At 45.1% G+C, this 19,671-nt stretch overlaps 1 protein-coding gene across 1 annotated transcript in view; it reads left to right on the forward strand.

Annotated features, from left to right (window-relative positions):
• Positions 1 to 2,791: 2,791 nt before the first annotated feature.
• CFAP46 (cilia and flagella associated protein 46) overlaps positions 2,792 to 19,671 on the forward strand; it is a 267,974-nt gene continuing 251,094 nt past the window's right edge. Inside the window, exons 1-4 of the mRNA XM_040361829.1 lie at positions 2,792 to 2,853; positions 7,413 to 7,490; positions 10,800 to 10,924; positions 18,076 to 18,207. Coding sequence (XP_040217763.1) covers positions 7,442 to 7,490; positions 10,800 to 10,924; positions 18,076 to 18,207 — 306 coding nt within the window. The 5' untranslated portion in view covers positions 2,792 to 2,853; positions 7,413 to 7,441. The remainder of the gene's footprint in view (positions 2,854 to 7,412; positions 7,491 to 10,799; positions 10,925 to 18,075; positions 18,208 to 19,671) is intronic.

Here is a 19,671-nt window from a genome sequence, read left to right on the forward strand (position 1 = left end):
CCCATTTGCCATGGTCGGGGTTTTCCTTTAAAGTCCCATTTAACTCTATGGGAAATACATGTTACTTCATAACTTCCAAACGGCTGTAGATATTTCGATAACACTTGGTCACATGTTACTTATATGTCCACTTAAACTATAGGATAGTTAATTTATCCCTTAACTACCCCCATTTGTGAGGGGCGGGGTTTTTGTTTAAAGTCCCATGCAAATCAATGGGAAATGTATGTTCCCACATAACTTCTGTACGCCTGGAGATATTTCAATAATACCTGGTACACATATTACTTATATGCCAAATAAAAATATATGACAGTTAAATTAACCCTTACCTACACCCTTATATAAAAGATGGGTATATTTATATTACTATGATTTTCCTCCCCAAAGGGTTAAGATAGGAAGACCGGGCAACGCCGGGTATTCAGCTAGTTCATGATATCATTTCTCAGTCATCCTATGCCCCTATTGGACATAGGATGACCCTAGATCCAAGAGTCATTAGTGAAGCTGTCACAGGAGTACCCCGCATCCTTCAAAAGTCTCTGGGTATCACATGCCATTCCGTTACAATAACTTTAACTGCTTATGGACCAGCCGCCGCAGTTATACCATACTTCCCAACTGGCACAGATTGTGCAGGACTTTCCCACAATGACAACACTTTCCCGCATTCCCGCATAATGACAGTGAAGAGGAGAAAGAGGATGTCCGAGGAAGAGTTCCCCCCCTCCTCAACACTGCAGCACGGAAGGAGGAAGAGGCCATGAACATGAGGAGGAAGAGGTAAGTCACATCTCCCCCCCGCTTTGCAAGTTCCAGCGTTAACCACCCCCCACTCAACTCAACAACTATAATGTCGGAATATTATTTCGGCTTCCCGCGGTAGCACCATCCCCCCGCTCAACAAGTCAAATGGCCCTTCTCCCCAAGTGTCCCACAGTACCATGTTGAAAAGTTGGGAGGTATGGTTATACTGCGGCAGGTTGGCTCCGCTGTGCGAACCATCATAGCTATATGTAGGTCGCTATAGGCAGGCTATGAAGGTACACGCTAGGTTGCAGACACTTGTGACCGGCGGTCGCGATGACCGGTGGCCGCGAGAGTTCACGGGCATGAGTGGCAGAACAGGGACGTGTAGAGAAAGACAGATCGTGAGTTCCTAATAGCTAGGAAACACGATCTATCATTTCCTATAGGTCAGTCCCCTCCCCCCACAGTTAGAAACACACCTAGGGAACAAAATTAACCCCTAGTGTTAATTCCGTCCCTGCCGGTGACATTTTCACAGTAATCGGTGCATTTTTATATCACTGATCGCTGTATAAATGCCAATGGTCCCAAAATGTGTCAAAAGTGGCCGATGTATCCGCCATAATGTTGTAGTACCGATAAAAATCTCAGATCACCACCATTTACCATAAAAAAAAAAAATGCTATAAATCTATGCTCTATTTTGTAGCTATAGCTTTTGCGCAAACCAATCTATATACGCTTATTGCAATTTTTATTACCAGAAGTATGTAAAAGAATACATATCGGCCTAAACTGAGATAAATTAGCTTTTTAAAAAAAAATTGGATATTTATTATAGCAAAAAGTACAAAATATTTTTTACTTCAAAATTGACGCAATTTTTTTGTTTATAGCGCAAAAAATAAAAATCACAGAGGTGATCAAATACCACCAAAAGAAATCTCTATTTGTGGGAAAAAAAGGACATCAATTTTGTTTGAGTACAACGTTTCACGACCGCATAATTGTCAGTTAATGCAACGCAGTGCCGTATAGCAAAAAATTGCCCGGTCATTGGGCAGCTAATTCTTCTGGGGCTGAAGTGTTTAACTGACAATTGTGCAGTCGTGCGACACTGTACCCAAATAACATTTATATTCCTTTTCCCACAAATAGAGCTTTCTTTTGGTGGTATTTAAACAACTCAGTCTTTTTATTTCTTGCGCTATAAACAAAAAAATTACCAACAATTTAAATGTTTTTTTTTTTTTACTTTCTGCTATAAATGGTATATCTAATAAAACATTTAAAAAAAATCTAATTTCTTCACTAATTTGGAGCAATATGTATTCTGCTACATGTTTTTGGTAAAAAAAAAAAATCACAATAAGCGTATATTGATTGGTTTGCCCAAAAGTTATAACGTCTACAAACTATGGGATATATTTAAGCATTTTTTATTTATTCACTTATTTTTACTAGTAATGGCGGCAATCAACGACTTATAGTTTTTTTTTGTGGTGGGGAATCTTCTCTTCTTTTCAGGTCACAGCTCACACACATTTCTATTTCAATTAGATTTTTCCCACGATTCTCCAATCATTGATTAGAATTTTATTTTTATTTTTATTCCCATCATGCCCGATCACTCAAATTCTATGGCCGCAGGAAAATCGTGTTTGTTGCAGCTCACTAATTATTAGATTTTCGAAAGAAAATTATTTTGGAAATCGCCCCATATATGGCCAGCCCAAGTGGTTGGCACTTCCACCTGGCAGGACTAGGGTTTGTTGGCTCAAATCCCAACCATGGCATTACCTGCCTGGGAGGATGTCTGCGGATCTAAAGTTATGGTAAGTAAACACTGGCAATACTTTTTAATGCTTTTACTGCAAACGACTAAGTCTGTGACAGGCTCTCTTTAACCCTCTATTACACCCTGAGCTGTGAGGCTCACACGGGAACTCTCCATATATAATACACAAGACATTCCCTCCCTGTGTGTGATCAGGAGGGGGAAGAAGTTTGACCCAGTGCGGCTCCTGTAGGCGGAGTCAGCGGCGTCCCTGGTTGCCTGGATACAGTGTTGTGTACACGCCGTGCGGCTGCTGGATGGAGGTGAGAAGGGGATGTATGTGAATGAGATCGGGGCGGTGTGCTGTCACGTGGTCCCGAGGAACTGAAAGTCCCAGCGTGCCCGACAGTCAGAGAACGGGGGAGCCTGCTGGGACTTGTAGTTCCTGGAGAGAGCTCAGTGATGGCAGAAGGGGCTGAGTGCCCGGATCACACTCTTCTCCCAGGGAGCTGATGATCAGCATTCGCTCTTCGATGCATTCATATTATTTCTATTTATTTATTGTATTCATATTTATATAATTTCTATCTCTGTTATGATGACAGTGATTAGAGCTGTGTGAAGTGTCCTTGCCTTATTATATGCAGTAATCAAAGCTGTATGGAGAAGGAGGACTGTGTGATCTTGTTATAAAGACATAGTCCACCATGTTACTGCCATATTTATGGCTCATTTAAGCTCCCAGCTGTGTTTACCATCTGCAGTGAATCACTTTTCAGAGGCATCTGACAGGTGGCTGGGAGGTGATCGCCTGGGTGCCTTTTTTAACCCTTAAAGCGGAGGTTCACCCGAAATTTTGACTTTGGCTCAAGTAAACTAGCAGGCAGAGACAATAATTAATCCATTGTTTTTTTTTTTTTTTTTAATGGCGATCCTTACTTTAGTCCTGCAGCAGTTTCTCCCCTGTCACTCAATATTCCCCGCGGGAGTGGGCGTTCCTAATCACAGGCTGTGATTGAAGTGCTTCCGACCGGCGCATACTGCGCGTCACGAGTTGCCGAAAGAAGCCGAACGTCGGTGCGGCTCTATACGGTGCGCACCGACGTTTGGATTCTTTCGGCAACTCGTGACGCGCAGTATGCGCCGGTCAGAAGCACGTCAATCACAGCCTGTGATTAGGAACGCCCACTCCCGAGGGAAAGCGGGGGTGAAAATAGCCCTATACCGGTATGTACGAAAAAAAACAAAAAAAACAACAGCATACTGTTGGTCTCCTAGGTCGGCTCCATGTATTGTTAGAATTTTTTTTTAGGGTGAACCCCCGTTTTAAATGTCCAGAGCACTGCCCTGCAACCACATACATTACATGCAAATGCAGGGTGGGTGTGATGAGCCCCCATTCACCAGTGCCACCTCTTCGATGCAGCCTCATCAGCACAGCCTCATCAGCACCCATCAGTACAGCCTCATCTGTGCCACCTCATCAGTGATTATCAGTACGACCCCATCAGCACACATCAGTGCCACCTCATCAGCGCCCATCAGTACAGCTTCATCGGTGCCCATAAGTAAAGCCTAAACAGTGCCCATCAGTACAGCTTCATCAGCACACATCAGTGCCACCTCCTCAGTGCAGCCTCATCAGTGCCCATCAGTATAGCCCCATCAGTGCCCATCAGCGCCACCTATCAGTGAAGGAGAAAAATTATCTTTTTTTTTTTCTGTCTTTTTTCTTTTGTTTAACAAAAAATAAAGTGATTGTAAAGGTTTGTTTTATTTTATTTTTTTAAATAACAAACATGCTATACCTACCCGCTCTGTGCAAAGGGTTTTGCACAGAGCAGCCCCAATCCAAATTTTCTGGGGTCCCCCGGCAGCGCTTCTGGCCCCTCCTCTTGATTGGATGCCCCCACGGAGAGCTGATTTCCATGGGGGGTGCTTAAAGTGGTTGTATAGGGACATTTTTTACTTTTACCTAGAGGTAAGCCTATAATAAGGCTTACCTGTAGGTATAAAGAATATCTCCGAAACCTGTGCGGTTTAGGAGATATTCCCCCCGCAATGCGCCGCTGATTGCAGCGGCGCATGTGCAGCGGGTATCCTCGGCTAAAGGGCCGGCAGCCGCCGGACCTTGCACGAATAAAGTCTCCCGCACGCATGCGCGGGAGTGACGACATCGCCGCTCAATGGGGACCTGAAACACCTGCTGGAGCTGCTGTGCTCATCCCCGTTGCTGTAACGATCGGGTTCAGGTAAGAAAAAGGGGGGCTCTGGGGGGAGCTGCAGCACGGAAAAGTTTTTCACCTTAATGCATTCTAAACCATGAGGGTTTACAACTCCTTTAAGCTGGATACACACTATACAACTTTTGTTGTTCGATTTCCTTTAGATACGTAGTGCAAGGGCCTGCCTGATTGCATTCAAATTGAAAATGTTTAGGTTTGACCTCATTTTATATGGTTTTGGTAAAAATCTATAGAAAATTGCATAGTGTGTAGCCAGCTTTGGACAGAACCTGGCCGTGAGACCGTCTTCTGTAGAACAGACAGCTGTACATACGAGCCAAAAGTCGGTCAGTTCCTGCTGAACCGTCAGATTTCAGCCAATTTTCGACCCATGTGTACAAAGCGGTGTAAGATGTAGCGTGGTAAGCAGTGATGAGTTCAGACTGGGAACTGAACCCAGGAAGCCATGATCTGTACAGGACTGATCATCCCCCATGCCACAGATACACGTATGTACGCTCCTTGATAATTGGCCCGCACTGTTGACAGCTTCCCGGTGGGCTCACGTGACGTGCAAGTTTGTATCCTAGTTCAAACACACCCAAATCCATCTAATAGTATCCCCCCCGCCCCCCTTCTAATTACCTGAATAGTGGGGTTCTTCTCCCCACAGGATTCTGTTTCATTTTGAATTTGGCGCAGATGTGTATGGCTCCGCCCACACAGCCACGTCACCAGGGGCGTCGTTAGGGGTGGGCTGAGGAGGCTGGAGCCCCGAATGGGTGTCCTAAAAGCCCAGAGTCTCGGGCATGACAAAGTTTATTAGTAGCCCCGAGTGCCGCCGAGCAGGGACCATTATTTTTCCGAGTGTGCCCGATGACACAGCAGGTCCCGCCTTCTGGAACCTGCAGCGCCTATGATGGACGTCCCACTGCTCCAATCCGGGCCCGCGGGACGTGTGACGTCCATCATAGGCGCCGCAAGCTCAGAAGGCGGGAATTACAATGCCGCCCGGCGCGCCGTGATATCGGTTCAGCGGCTCTCCTCCTCTGCTCCTGAGGGCTGCATGATGCATCTGTATGACAGCAGGATCACCTCTGGCACCCCACATCTCAGCTCCCTGCTCCGTTCAGCGGCTCTCCTTGCCTCCTCAGCTCTGAGCCTTCTCGAGTCCTCTGGCTACATCTCTACCACGGCTAAGGTAGGTCACTCACTCAGTGTTAGTGTATGTAGGTCAGGTCAGTGATTGTGTATGTAGGTCAGGTCAGTGTAGTCAGTGTGGTCAGGTCAGTGTGGTCAGGTCAGTGTAGTGTAGTCAGGTCAGTGTGGTCAGGTCAGTGTGGTGTGGTCAGTGTAGTCAGGTCAGTGTGGTGTGGTCAGTGTAGTGTAGTCAGGTCAGTGTGGTGTGGTCAGTGTAGTCAGTGTAGTGTAGTCAGGTCAGTGTGGTGTGGTCAGTGTAGTCAGTGTAGTGTAGTCAGGTCAGTGTGGTGTGGTCAGTGTAGTGTAGTCAGGTCAGTGTGGTGTAGTCAAGTCAGGACAGGTCAGTGTAGTCAAGTCAGTGTAGTCAGGTCAGTGTTAGTGTATGCAGGTTATGTCAGTGTGTGTGTGTTCTGACACACACACACACACACACACACACACACACACTCACGTAGGTCAGGGTATGTGTGTCAGGTAGGTCACCCTGCTCCACTACACCGACTGCACACCGTCCCCCCCACCCGGTGCCGGCTTGGCTGAAGCCCCTGGTCTTTTTGGCACCTAGCACTGCCCATGCACGTCACCCATTCACAACAATCTGTGAAAGGAGAGACCATGGCAGAGGGACTTGTAGATCTCAATGGAGTGCAGCTGTACTCGTATAGTCCATCAATCTTCCTCCAGCTCCACAACTGAAGGTTTGTACCTCTCCAGCCTGTATATAGTATGTGTGGCTATAACACCCTCTAAACAATCTGTATACACCCCCTCTGCATTCAGTGCTCAGCATAAATCAGTACACCCCAACAGATTTGTCAGAAGAACTTTACTTTCCTTTCTGAATCAACATTTTCTATGGGACACTATACTACAAAATACTCGCACAAACGCAGGCCATTAATTGCCACCACCATTTGTTAATTTGCACACACAAAAAAGTATTTTTCCTAACAAATTCATTCAAGACCATGTTGCAAATATGAATGCACCCCAATGAAAGTCTTAGGAGCAAAGCTACATTTTAGACAACAAAATCCTAATTGACAAGAATTCAACTTCAGATGAGTCTAAAGCCTCGTACACACGATCGGATTTTCCACGGACAAATCGTTAGACTTTTGTCCGAAGGGCTTGGCCATGAACTTGTCTTGCATACAAACGGCACAAAATTGTCAGCCAACAAACACGAACGTAGTGACGTGCTGCGTGGTTTTTCAGCTCTTTAGCACCACCCTTTGAGCACCTTCTGCTAATGTCGTGTTTGGTGAGCATTGCTTCCGAGAATGCGTGTTTGTACTTTGGACTTTTGTCTGACGGACTTGTGTACACACGATTGTCTGCCTGAAAAGCTGACAGGAGGACCTAATCTGACAGCCTGTGTGAAAGGGGCCTTAAATCTGCTGTACTAAAATGTGAAATAATGTCTGTAACGTAAACTTTTTTTGTTGTTCTTACAGCTTATTACGTTTTGAAATACAAAAGCTCAATGGATTTGATTATAAGACAACGCCTCTCTGTTGCTGAAAATCAGCAAGGTGAGTCTCAGCTCCTGCAATCTTCTCCAACCTATACAGTGAAGTAGTACAAGAAGCAGAGTGCTCTACTACAGTACAGTGGGGCAAAAAAATATTTAGTCAGCCACTGTAACGGTCAGGGGTTAACACCGTTTAAGATCTTCCATTCCACAGATACTCATGACATACATCAAAGCCCCTCCAGAGGCTGTTATACCTACAATGGGAGATAGGGTGGTGGTGATCCATATTAGCTCCCATGTAGGGCCGGCCCTATGATGGGACCGGGTGGTACCATGGGTACCAAGTGGCACTTTTAGGGGGGCGGCAAACTGACACCCGCCAGCCAGCCCGTTCCACCCGCAGTCAGCCGCTGCTGTAATAGTGGTGAAAGGAGCGGGCGAGCACAACACTCGCAGCTAAAGGGTGGGAGGGGTTCCGTGGCACCAGGCGCAGCATTTGGGGGGGCGGGGGTGACATTCTGCACCAGTGAGTGTCATCCCCCGACTCGTCCTAATTTTGATCACTGTCCCCATGCTTCACCATATTTAATTTCCGGCTATGCCCTGGTGTGCTGTGATTGGCTGTATTGGGTCACGTGCGGCAGCGGGGCTGGCCTATCCCTGATTGCTGGTGAGTGGGGCTGGCCTCCACGCTTCTCCCATCATGGCAGGCAGTGTGACTGTGGCAGACCGCAGAGGCAGAGTGCAGCAGATGAGAGACTCCCTCGTGAGTCGTGTTGTTGGCCCGGGGGAGTTTAAGCCAGGTCAGTGTGTAGAGGTCTGGTCAGTGTGTAGCAGTCTGGTCCGTGTGTAGCGGTCTGGTCAGTGTGTAGTGTAGTGGTCTGGTCAGTGTGTAGTGGTCAGTGTGTAGTGTAGTGGTGTGGTCAGTGTGTAGTGTAGTGGTGTGGTCAGTGTATTGTGGTGTGGTCAGTGTGTAGTGTAGTGTTTTGGTCAGTGTGTAGTGGTGTGGTCAGTGTGTAGTGTAGTGTTTTGGTCAGTGTGTAGTGGTGTGGTCAGTGTGTAGTGGTGTGGTCAGTGTGTAGTGTAGTGGTCTGGTCAGTGTGTAGTGGTCAGTGTGTAGTGGACAGTGTATAACTCAGGTCAATGCAGTGGTCAGTATAGGAATCGTGAAGGGTCAATGTAGCAGTCAGGTAAGTCAGTGTAGGAATCGGGCTTATCAGTACTATTGTAGGAAGGGAAGGGACAGGAATCAGAGTGCAACAAGCCCACAGGTTATGGTGACTGTGTGGCAAGTGACAATCCGCAAAGTGTGGCATGTGACGTGGCAAGTGACAATCCACAACATGTTGCAGATGATGTAAGCGGCAATCCGCAACGTGTGGCAGGTGTCAATCTGCAACGTGTGGCAGAGTCCGAAGCAAAACTACGTTAAATAAACATCACATACGGCACTGTGTCGCTTAAACTGACGATTCTATAAAAGTCTATGAGGGGCTGACAGCTGCTGCAGATGGACTATGCACAGAGTGCTACTAACATTTGGGGAACTGTGCTTCCAAGGATAGATCTGTGTTCTGGGTATTCATCTCTGAGCATATACTGCCCTAAGTGTTAAACCTCGTACACACGATCCAATTTCATGGCCATAATTGTCTGATGGACGTGTTGTGTCGGGTTATCCGACCGTGTGTATGCTCCATCTGACAATTGTTGGCTGAATTAACGACTACAAATGTTGGCTGTTCATGCTCACCAACTGTCTGACAATAAATCTGTTACGTCTGTTTATCCGATCGTGTGTACACAAATTTGTACAAACACACATGCTCGGAACCAATGCTAAACATCAGACAACAATAGCAGAAGTTTCCCAAAGGGTGGCGGTAAAGAGCTGAAAAACCACGTGGTTTGGTGAATGTTGGCTGAAAATGTTGGGCCGTGTTTATGCAGAACTAGTTCACGGCCAACGCCTTTCGGGCCAAAATCCACGGAAAAGTCCGCTGGAAGTCCGATCGTGTGTACGAGGCTTAAGTATTGCTCAGTCTTTTTTAGTTTATAGCACAATAAAAAAAAAAAAACTCAGAGGTGATCAAATTCCACCAAAAGAAAGCTCTATTTGTGGGAAAAACAGGACACGTATTTTATTTGAGTACAGCGTCGCATGACCGGACAATTGTCAGTTAAAGTAACACCTCTAGCTAGATTCAGAGAGAGTTAGGCCGGCGTATCAGTAGATACGCCGACCTAACTCGGAATCTGCGCCGTCCTAAGTTTAAGTGTATTCTCAAACTGAGATACACTTAAACCTAGCTAAGATACGACGGCTTGCGCCGTCGTATCTTAGGGTGCAATTTTTCCTTTGGCCGATAGGTGGCGCTTCCGTTGAGTTCGGCGTAGAATATGTAAATGCCTAGATACGCCGATTCACGAACGTACGTGCGCCCGTCGCAGTAAAGATACGCTGTTTACGTAAGGCATTTTCCGGCGGAAAGTTATTCCATCAAATAGCTGGCCTAGTCAATGTTAAGTATGGCCGTCGTTCCCGCGTCGAAATTTGAAAATTTTACGTTGTTTGCGTAAGTCGTCCGTGAATGGGGCTGGACGTAATTTACGTTCACGTCAAAACCAATACGTCCTTGCGGCGTACTTTGGAGCAATGCACACTGGGATATGTACACGGACGGTGCATGCGGCGTTCTTAAAAAACGTCAATCACGTCAGGTCACCCCCTATTAACATAAAACATGTCACCTCAGCCTAATTTGAATTAGGCGCACTTACGCCAGCCCCATTTACGCTACTCCGCCATAAGTTAGGAGGCAAGTATTTTGTGAATACAGTACTTGCCTCTCTGACTTAAGGCGGCGTAGCGTAAATACGATACGCTACGCCGCCTTCAAGTTGCGGCAATCTACCTGAATCCAGCTACTAAAGTGCAGGATCACCAAAATTGGCCTGGTCAGGAATGGGGGTAAATATTCCGGACTGGTTAATGGAGACACAAATAGTAATAGAAACCTGACAGTGGTTCAGACCCCTCGCCACTCTATCCACATATAAAAAAAAAAGTTTTATGACTTTTATGCCGTAAAAAGAAAATAAAAAGGTTTAGGTTGGAATTCAAGTTTTATATTTCTTAAATTGAGGTCCTTTAATTTTAGAATTTGGCGATGTTCATAAATGTTCTTCTTTTCTTTTTTTTTTGTTAACTTTTGTTCAATCCAGTCCTAATTAACTAATATGTTATGTGCAGTGCCTCAGACTACTGTGCGTGTGTCTGTCTTTAAGCGGGGAACGGAGGGGCACCCCTGACACTAATTGTGTGCTCTAACAGATGTTTTTATCTTATTTTCTAACCTCTGTCAAGATGCTGATGCCCTGAACAGTGCGTACAAATTAATTAAAGCCGCTAACATGGACGGATCAACAAGAGATGCCCCAGAAATGTTCAGCTCTGATCTGTATGTTCTATGTGCAGAACAAGCCCTTCAAGTAAGTGTCTGTAGCAAGAAGATATGGAAGAATGCTAGGTTAAGCTGACTGAGCCTCAATCAAGGTCTTCTTGTACTTGTAATGATCGAGTATCGGGATTGTGTGAAAGGGAAGGCATGGTGTTGCCTGCAGCAGTCTGTCAAATCTCAGTTACTTTTCCTGTAGTACAGATTGGAAACCAATATCTTTAAAGCCCAACTCCAAAAAAAAACCTGTTCCACCTTGCAACTCCCTATGTATGTCGAATCTGGCATGTTTAAAAAAAAAATAAAAACATAAAAACTTAATTGAATGCGCTGTCATGATGTTTTGGGCACCTTTTCCAGTAGTGGCCACAGCTGGTTTTATATTTTTCTGGTTGACCAGTCTTGTGTCTGCCCCTTGTATGATGTCCCTGCTGAATGCTTCTGGACCTTGTAAGGACCCTATGGGCAGCCCTCACATCACCAGGAAGCAGACTGCACTCTCCTACGCTATGGAGCAGATGAAAGAGGACCTGAGACCCGCCGTGTCACAAGATAATAGATGTAGGAAAGTATTTGGGGCTTTTAGATAGATTAAAAAAAAATATATAAAATAGGTGCAGAGTTTCTTACCCTTCACCAACCAGAGCTAAGACAAAAATAGGATGCATTAAAGTGGAGTTCCCCCCAAAAATGGAACTTCCACTTTAAAGAAAGGTATCCCCCTGACATGCCACATTTGGCATGTCATTCTTTTGAGGGTGGGGGGAGCGGAAACCCTCTTTTTAGAGGGTTCCTGCTCCCACTTCCTCCCTAGGTCGCCTCGGCGACCTGAAGTAAGTCACCTCTCCCCCCTCCCTCTCCGCAATCATCTAGGACACGTCACAGGTCCCAGATGACTGATCCGCCAATCACGTTGCACAGCGCGATAAATGTGACTGGCAGTGAATGGGTTAACACTAGGGGGTGAGGAAGGGGTTAAATGTATTCCCTCATTGTGTTCTTACTGTGTGGGGGGAGGGGACTGACTGGGGGAGGTGACTGATGCTGTGTCCCTATGTAAAGGGACACAGATCGGTCTCCTCTCTCCCTGACAGCACGTGGAGCTCTGTGTTTACACACAGAGCTCCACGTCCTGCTGTGTCACCGACGATCGCGGGTGTCTGGCGGACATCACGGCCGCCAGGCACTCGCATCGGCTCCCGAACGATGCGCCGGGCACGTTGTTTCCCCGCTGCGCGTCCCCAGCGGCGCGCACAGGGAACAACAACAACAGGACGTCTAAAGACGTCCACTCGGCACTTGAGAGCCGCGCTGTGGACGTCTTTCGACCATAGCGCGGATCTCAAGTGGTTAAGGTGAAAAAACACAAGGGTTTACAACCCCTTTAATCCTCTGCATTGTGTATAAAGGGCCTTTGATCTCCTATGCACACATCCTCCACCTCCTGCAGGGACACAGTGAGTGTAGTAAAGCTGCACATGCTCAGTTTGGTCTCTATTGCTGGAGAGAACAGTTCATTGTTGAGCTTAGCTTTTCAGGTCACATAATATTGACATCACACATTTGGGCGTGTATACAGATCCAAAATGACAGCCCCATTCCTCCCTCCTCCTCTATGCCCAGTAACTAAAAAAGAAACACAGTGGGTGGGATGTCACATCTTGATTTGTGGATGATCCGCCTTCCATAACAGCATGCAGGACACATGCTATAGTGGAAATCTCCTCCTACCTTAACACTCAGCACTCAGGAAAACCCTGCAGTTTATCATGTGACCGTGGTATGCAGATCAGCCAAAAAGGTATATAGTGGCAGTATTTTAATGTAAAAAGAAGATTCATAAGCTGTGGATACTGCGGGGGGTGTATGAACTATTTTCATATTACTGGGCTTAGTAACACTTAGCTGATATACATTTTATTCCCGACAAATCACTACCTAGATGCTTGCTCCAGGTCAGCAACATTCAAAATAATAATGCAAAAGTAAGAAAATCCTGGATCCAAATTAGAAATGGCTTATTTCAATCCAGACCTGAATCAGCTGTTATGTGATCTTCAGGCACGTCGGAGTCACCAAAAAGCAATGTAGGAAGATTGAAAAAGGCCTGAGATCCAGATTGTCATAAGACAAGAGTTTTAGATAAATATTTTAGACTTATTTTTTGTTAGAAAAATAAATACTATAGAAAAGGTACAGAGGTTCAAACTCTTTACCACTCTACCCAAAATGAAAACAATTTAAAGTAGAAATATGCATTAAAACCCATCTCTAGGAAGTACAAAACCATTACCCTTGCAGGGGTCTGTCTCTGCACTGCAAGGGTTAATTATTCCAAGAGGGTCAGGAATAAGGTGTACGTTTTACCTTCCTCCGCTCTAGGTTGTGGGTGTTCCCTTGTACAATGCAGGACTAGTGGCCCTGCATTGCCCTTAACCACTTGACCACCGCCCCATGTCAAAAAGACGTCCTGTTTTTAAAGTTGAATATCTCGATAACGGCAGCAGCTGCTGCCACAACCGAGATATTCATCTTTTCAGGGGGCGGTGGTGTACACAATAACGGCGGTCTCCGCGGCGGATTCGCCGCGAGATTGCCGTTATCGGTGGCGGGAGAGGCCCCCCCCCCCTCCCGCCTCTCTCCCGCGCCCTCCGCCGCTTACCGGAGCCGTCGGTAGCGGCGGAGGGGATCGGATGTGTCCGGCAGCTGAGCGGGGACGGGACTGAAGGAAAAATCTCCTTCACCCGTCCTCATAGCTCTGCTGGGCGGAAGTGACGTCAAAACGTCAGTCCCGCCCAGCCTCTTAAAGAAACATTTTTTTTTTGTCATTTGAAAAAATGACATTTTTTTTTTTTTTTTTTTGCATTTAAGTCTAATTATGAGATCTGAGGTCTTTTTGACCCCAGATCTCATATTTAAGAGGACCTGTCATGTTTTTTTCTATTACAAGGGATGTTTAAATTCCTTGTAATAGGAATAAAAGTGATCAATTTTTTTTTTTTTATTTCAGTGTAAAAAATTATAAAAACGAAATAAAAATAAATAAGAAAACCAAAAAAAAATTTTTTAAAGCGCCCCATCCCGATGAGCTCGCGCGCAGAAGCAAACGCATACGCGAGTAGCGCCCGCATATGAAAACGCTATTCAAACCACACAAGTGAGGTATCGCCGCGATCGTTAGAGTGAGAGCAATAATTCTAGCCCTAGACCTACTCTGCAACTCAAAAAATGCAACCTGTAGAATTTTTTAAACGTCGCCTATCGAGATTTTTAAGGGTAAAAGTTTGACGCCATGCCACGAGCGGGCGAAATTTTTAAGCGTGACATGTTGGGTATCATTTTACTTGGCGTAACATTATCTTTCACAATATATAAAAAAATTGGGCAAAATGTATTGTTGTCTTATTTTTTAATTCAAAAAAGTGATTTTTATCCAAAAAAAGTGCGCTTGTAAGACCGCTGCGCAAATACGGTGTGACAAAAAGTATTGCAATGACTGGCATTTTATTCCCTAGGATGTCTGCTAAAAAAAAATATATAATATTTGGGGGTTCTGATTAATTTTCTAGCAAAAAAATTGTGATTTTCACATGAAGGAGAGAAGTGCCAGAATTAACCCGGTGGGCAAGTGGTTAATGACAGCGACGTAGGACCACAGCTTGAAGTGCCCTATAGAAGTGGCTTGGGGGGACCAGTCACACAGAGGGAGAGAACCTGCCTGAGTGAAGTATTATACCTTTTTCCTTTTCCCCTAGAGTTAAAGTGGAACTATACTTGCCTTCTCTCCAGCATCAGAGTGGTATGGAAATCCTGGCCAGCCACTGATGTCTTTGGCCAGTCAACTTCCAAGTATCGATCTTTGCCCATTTTCATTGTCTGGGCCAAGTTGACTTCACTCCAGCACGTGCACAGGAGTTCATTCACTTTGGCATTGCCAGAATTGTACATTGAGCTGTGTGTGCAAAGCTTGGTGTACAGCAGAGGTGTCCAACCTTTTGAAGAGTGAGGGCCACTTAAACGACTTGGTAACCAGTCGCAGGTCACAATGAGCGAAGTGGGTGGACGACAGGTCTGTGTTCGCTCTGCATATGCAGAGTAGACACGGACACAGCCCGCTCTACTCTATGGGCCCTCCCATCTTCCCAGATGGAAGGGTGTGGATCCCCTTCTGTTTTTTTTAGCAGATTGGATTGGAGGTTGGCAGTTGTTAATGGAATGTGTTCATTTACATCTGCTGCTCCATAGAGGTGAATAGAGGATCAGATTGGGTCGGACCGATCGTGTGAAAAGGGCCTAAGGCTACTTTCACACTGATGCGCTGCAGTTTACCCAACACCGTAGGTGCAAAGCACTGTACCTGTGGCTGTGGCTTTTCTACAAAGCAAACAGAATATTGGCGTACATTAAAAAGGAGATTTTCTCCAGAGATAAAACAATAATTCTCCCGTTCTACAAGACTCTGGTCTGGCCGCACCTGGAGTATGCTGTCCAGTTCTGGGGACCAGTCCTCAGCAAGGATGTACTGGAACTGGAGAGAGTCCAGAGAAGGGAAACAAAGCTAATAAAGAGACTGGAGGGCCTTAGTTATGAGGAAAGGTTACGAGCACTGAACTTGTTCTCTCTGGAGAAGAAACGCTTGAGACATATGATTTCAATGTACAAATACTGTACTGGTGACCTCACTATAGGGATACAACTTTTCCATGAAAGGGAATTTAATAAGACATGCGGCCATTCACTAAAACTAGGAAAAAATCATTTTAACCTTAAACTGCTTAGAGGGTTCTTTTTTGTAACAGCGGCAAGGATGTGGAATTATCTTCCACAGGCGGTGGTTTCAGCGGAGAGCATCAATAATTAAAAAAAAAACACACGACCGGATTATCCGATGAAAACGGTCCGCCGGACCTTTTCCATCGAATATGTCCGCTGCCGGATTTTGGTCTGATGGTTGTACCATCAGACCAAAATCCCAGCGGAAAACATACGCGGTGACGTGTCGCGACGTGGCCGCAACGTCGCCACAACGATGACGCGGCGACGTGCGCGACCCTGGAAGGTAAATACTTCCACGCATGCGTCAAATCACTTTGACGCATGCGAGGGATGGCGGTCGGTCGGACAAGTCCGGTGAGTCTGTACAGACGACAGGATTTCTCCGACGGACAGGTTTCCAGCGGACAGATTTCTTAGCATGCTAAGAAATTTTTATCCGCTGGAAACTGTCCGATCCGCCGAACAATTGTCCGCTCGGGCCTACACACGACCGGATCTGTCCGCTGGAACTGGTCCGTCGGACCAGTTCCAGCAGGTAGATCCGGTCGTGTGTACGGGGCCTAAGTTAAGCACCTGAATGACCACAACATACAGGGATATACAATGTAATACTGACATAAAATCACACACATAGGTTGGACTTGATGGTTTTTTTTTCAACCTTGCTTACTATATAACTATGTAACCCCTGTCAGGTTTTTTTGCCCACCTGTGTCCCATTATAGAGATTTCCCTTCACTTCCTGTCCCATAGCCAAACAAGAAGAGTGAGAGGAAATGCCTGCAAATAAAGGAATTCCTTGGGAACTTCCCGCTCATCATAACTAGTGTCCCCATAGAAAGGTTTCCCCTTACTTTTTTGGGGACAGCGCAAAATTTGGGATTTACTTTTACTTTCACTTTCAGTGATAATGGTAAACGGGACAAATAGAGAGGATAAATTTCCTTAACGGGGGCACAGACAGCAATAAAGGCTGTCGGATGTTCAAATCCCTCTCCACTAAAATAAAAAAAAATGTCTTTAGTTATACTTAATGTTGTTTAAGATCCAGATCTCAAAGCCTGCGCTTGATCATGACCTGGGATCCTACATTATAAAAATGTAAGAATTCTGCCCTATGTGTCAAAAAATAAACATAACACAGGCAGCTAACACATAAGTAGTAATACCAACTTGCATCACAAATCGTATAAAGTGTGTAGCGCTCAAAAACACAATAATAAAGTAAATGATCAATAAGACACAAAAAAAAAAAAAATATTGAAATTACATAGACATATTTGTACTGTCTGACTGTAGAAGGTAGTCCAAAGTAATATCAAAAGAAATAATCCATATACATAAGAACATTCAATAATTGAAGCCGCCAGTCCATTGAGAAAGATGTATAGCAGTGATGTCCAACGAAGTGATCCACCACCTAGTGAAATGCAAACTCACCGGACTTTGTGGCTACCGTTACAGCAGCATAGAAGCCTTATACACATATAGAAATCCCTCTGTAAATGTCACAGTGGATCAATCCCATAGATGGCTCTGGCCAGGGGACCAGAGCTATCTATGGGATGAGAATAAATAAGCTCCACAAGAGCCCAGAAGGAGTCTCATAGTGTAGTATATTTATTGCAATGATAAAAGCCACAAAAAAGCAAGTAACCAAGCATAAAAACACACACAAGTTAGCTGCTGGCGACCCGGAATCGCACAGCAGCAAGACGTCAGTGCCAAGTATCCCACCCAGGCGCGTTTTGTCCAAAGGAACGTTGTCAAAGGGACGGACAGAGCTATCTACAGGATTGATCCACTGTGACATTTTTCTCACTGGATTGGTGGCTTCAATTATTGAGATCCTACATTGCCTGAGAACCTTAAGTGGAACTAAACCCTCCTATCCATTACAACGAAGGAAGCTGCCATCTGCCATGGTGTTGCACATGTGATCAGTTATGGCACCAGCCATTTGATGGCTTGCCATTTTTGTTGAGAGCACAAGCAACTTTGACAGTTCATTCACAACATACCTTCAATGTAACTATTTTGGGAAACAGTTAAATCTAGAAGTTTAGTTCCACTTTAAGACTGTATAATTCGTTTTGTAAACTTAAATCTTTGTTCGGAAACTTTTCACGAAGCAGGACAGGGACTTGGCGTTCTGTGTGTTTTTTCTGTAAATAACGTATGTAAGTGACCTTTACAGTTCCTGATTTGTTCTAGCTCCTTATTGATCTGTTACTTTTTAAGTTTGAATTACACCCACGTGCTTGTCTGGAAGTCTGCGCCTGTAATGACGCCTATTTGGCTGCTGTCTTTTTATTTTTGTGCAGCATTTTTATTCTGTAAAGTAATTGCTTTTTCTGTAGTAACTTAACAATAATGGTCCCTTTTTTCTATCATTTTGCTTTGTTGTAGCTTGGAAATCATGCTGTGACCAAAGACTGTCTTCAAATGTATTTCAACAGCAAACCTCCTCCAAACCAGTTTTATGGGAGAGCCTACCTGTGCAAAGCCCAATTACACACACCCCTGTCTGCTAATAATGTGGTATGTATTTTATATATGAAATGCTTCAGTCTGTTACATTTAGAGTATTAGATTTGGGCAAACCTTTAAGTAACTTTATAAATCTACAGCTTCCTAATCTGTTACAATACACAACAAGTACCTTGTAATATTTTTTTGAAATTTCAACAAACTCTTACCTTAAGATTATAGGTGCATTTAACACATTTTATGCATGTTATTTACCTGTATAAACCTTCCTTGTGCAGACATCCAAAAGCCACGAGACTAAGTTGGTTTCCACCATCTTGGATATATATTAACAGCCCAAACAGACTCAGAGCTGCCACTCAGGTGACACTCTATAGTATTTCCCCTCTCTCCCTAATAGCTACATGGATAGGTAGATTCAGAAAGAGTTAGGCCGGCTTATCAGTAGATAAGCCGACCTAACTCTGAATCTACGCCGGCGTTTGTTTAAGCGTATGCTCAAACAGAGATACGCTTAAACAAAGCTAAGATAGGCTGGCTTGCGCCGTTCTATCTTAGCTTGCAATGTTTCTGATGGCCGCTAGATGGCGCTTCCATTGCGGCCGGCATAGATTATGTAAATGAGGGGATACGCCGATTCACGAACGTACGCCAGGCCTACGCCGTCAAATTACGTAGTTTCCATAAGGGATAGGCCGCCTTAAGTTAGAGCTATGCTCTAGTGGACTAGTAATGTTAAAGTATGGCCGCCGTTCCCGCCGCGAGGTTCGAATTTTTTACGTCGTTTGCACAAGTCGTCCGCGAATCGGGAGTTACGTAGTTTACGTCCACGTCGAAATCATTAGGCCCGTACGGCGTACTTAGCCGCAATGCGCACTGGGAAATGTAGTCGCCCGGCGCATGCGCAGTGTAAAAAAACTTCAAAAAACGTGAGGTCAAGCCTCATTTCCATACAACACGCCCCCCTCCAAGCAATTTGAATTAGGCGCCCTTACGCCCGCTCGTTTGAGGCTACACCGCCGTAAATTAGCAGGTAAGGAGATTGTGAATCACTACTAGCCTAGTTAATTTACGGCGGTGTAGCCTAAACAGGCTAGGCTAGGCCGCCCTAAAGTTAGTCCCATCTCTTTGAATCTACCTAAAAAAGGTTATGTAGGGAGGTGAGGGGAGGGGTGTAGGAGCTAGGCCAGCACAGAGAGTAATTGGACACTCCCAGAAGAGGAGAGGGCTATGACGTGCAAGGAGAGAGGGGGCTATGCTAGAGAACTAAAAATAATTTATGGAAAGGAAAAACACTGCAAGTAAGCAAGTGAAATACATGGCTGAATTGGTGGCAGTTTAAACATCCAATTTACTACACATTTTGTACACGGAACCCTCTGACTCAAAATTCTACTTTTATGAGCGTAAACGTATAGTACTGACTCCACTGGGATTTTTCAGGAGACCTGTAATGACAATGAATCCTAAAAAGTGAACACAATTAAAACGACATTGTAGCTGACATATTTTTAC

This window comes from Rana temporaria, chromosome 8 (genome assembly GCF_905171775.1).
Source record: "Rana temporaria chromosome 8, aRanTem1.1, whole genome shotgun sequence".
NCBI lineage: Eukaryota > Metazoa > Chordata > Amphibia > Anura > Ranidae > Rana > Rana temporaria.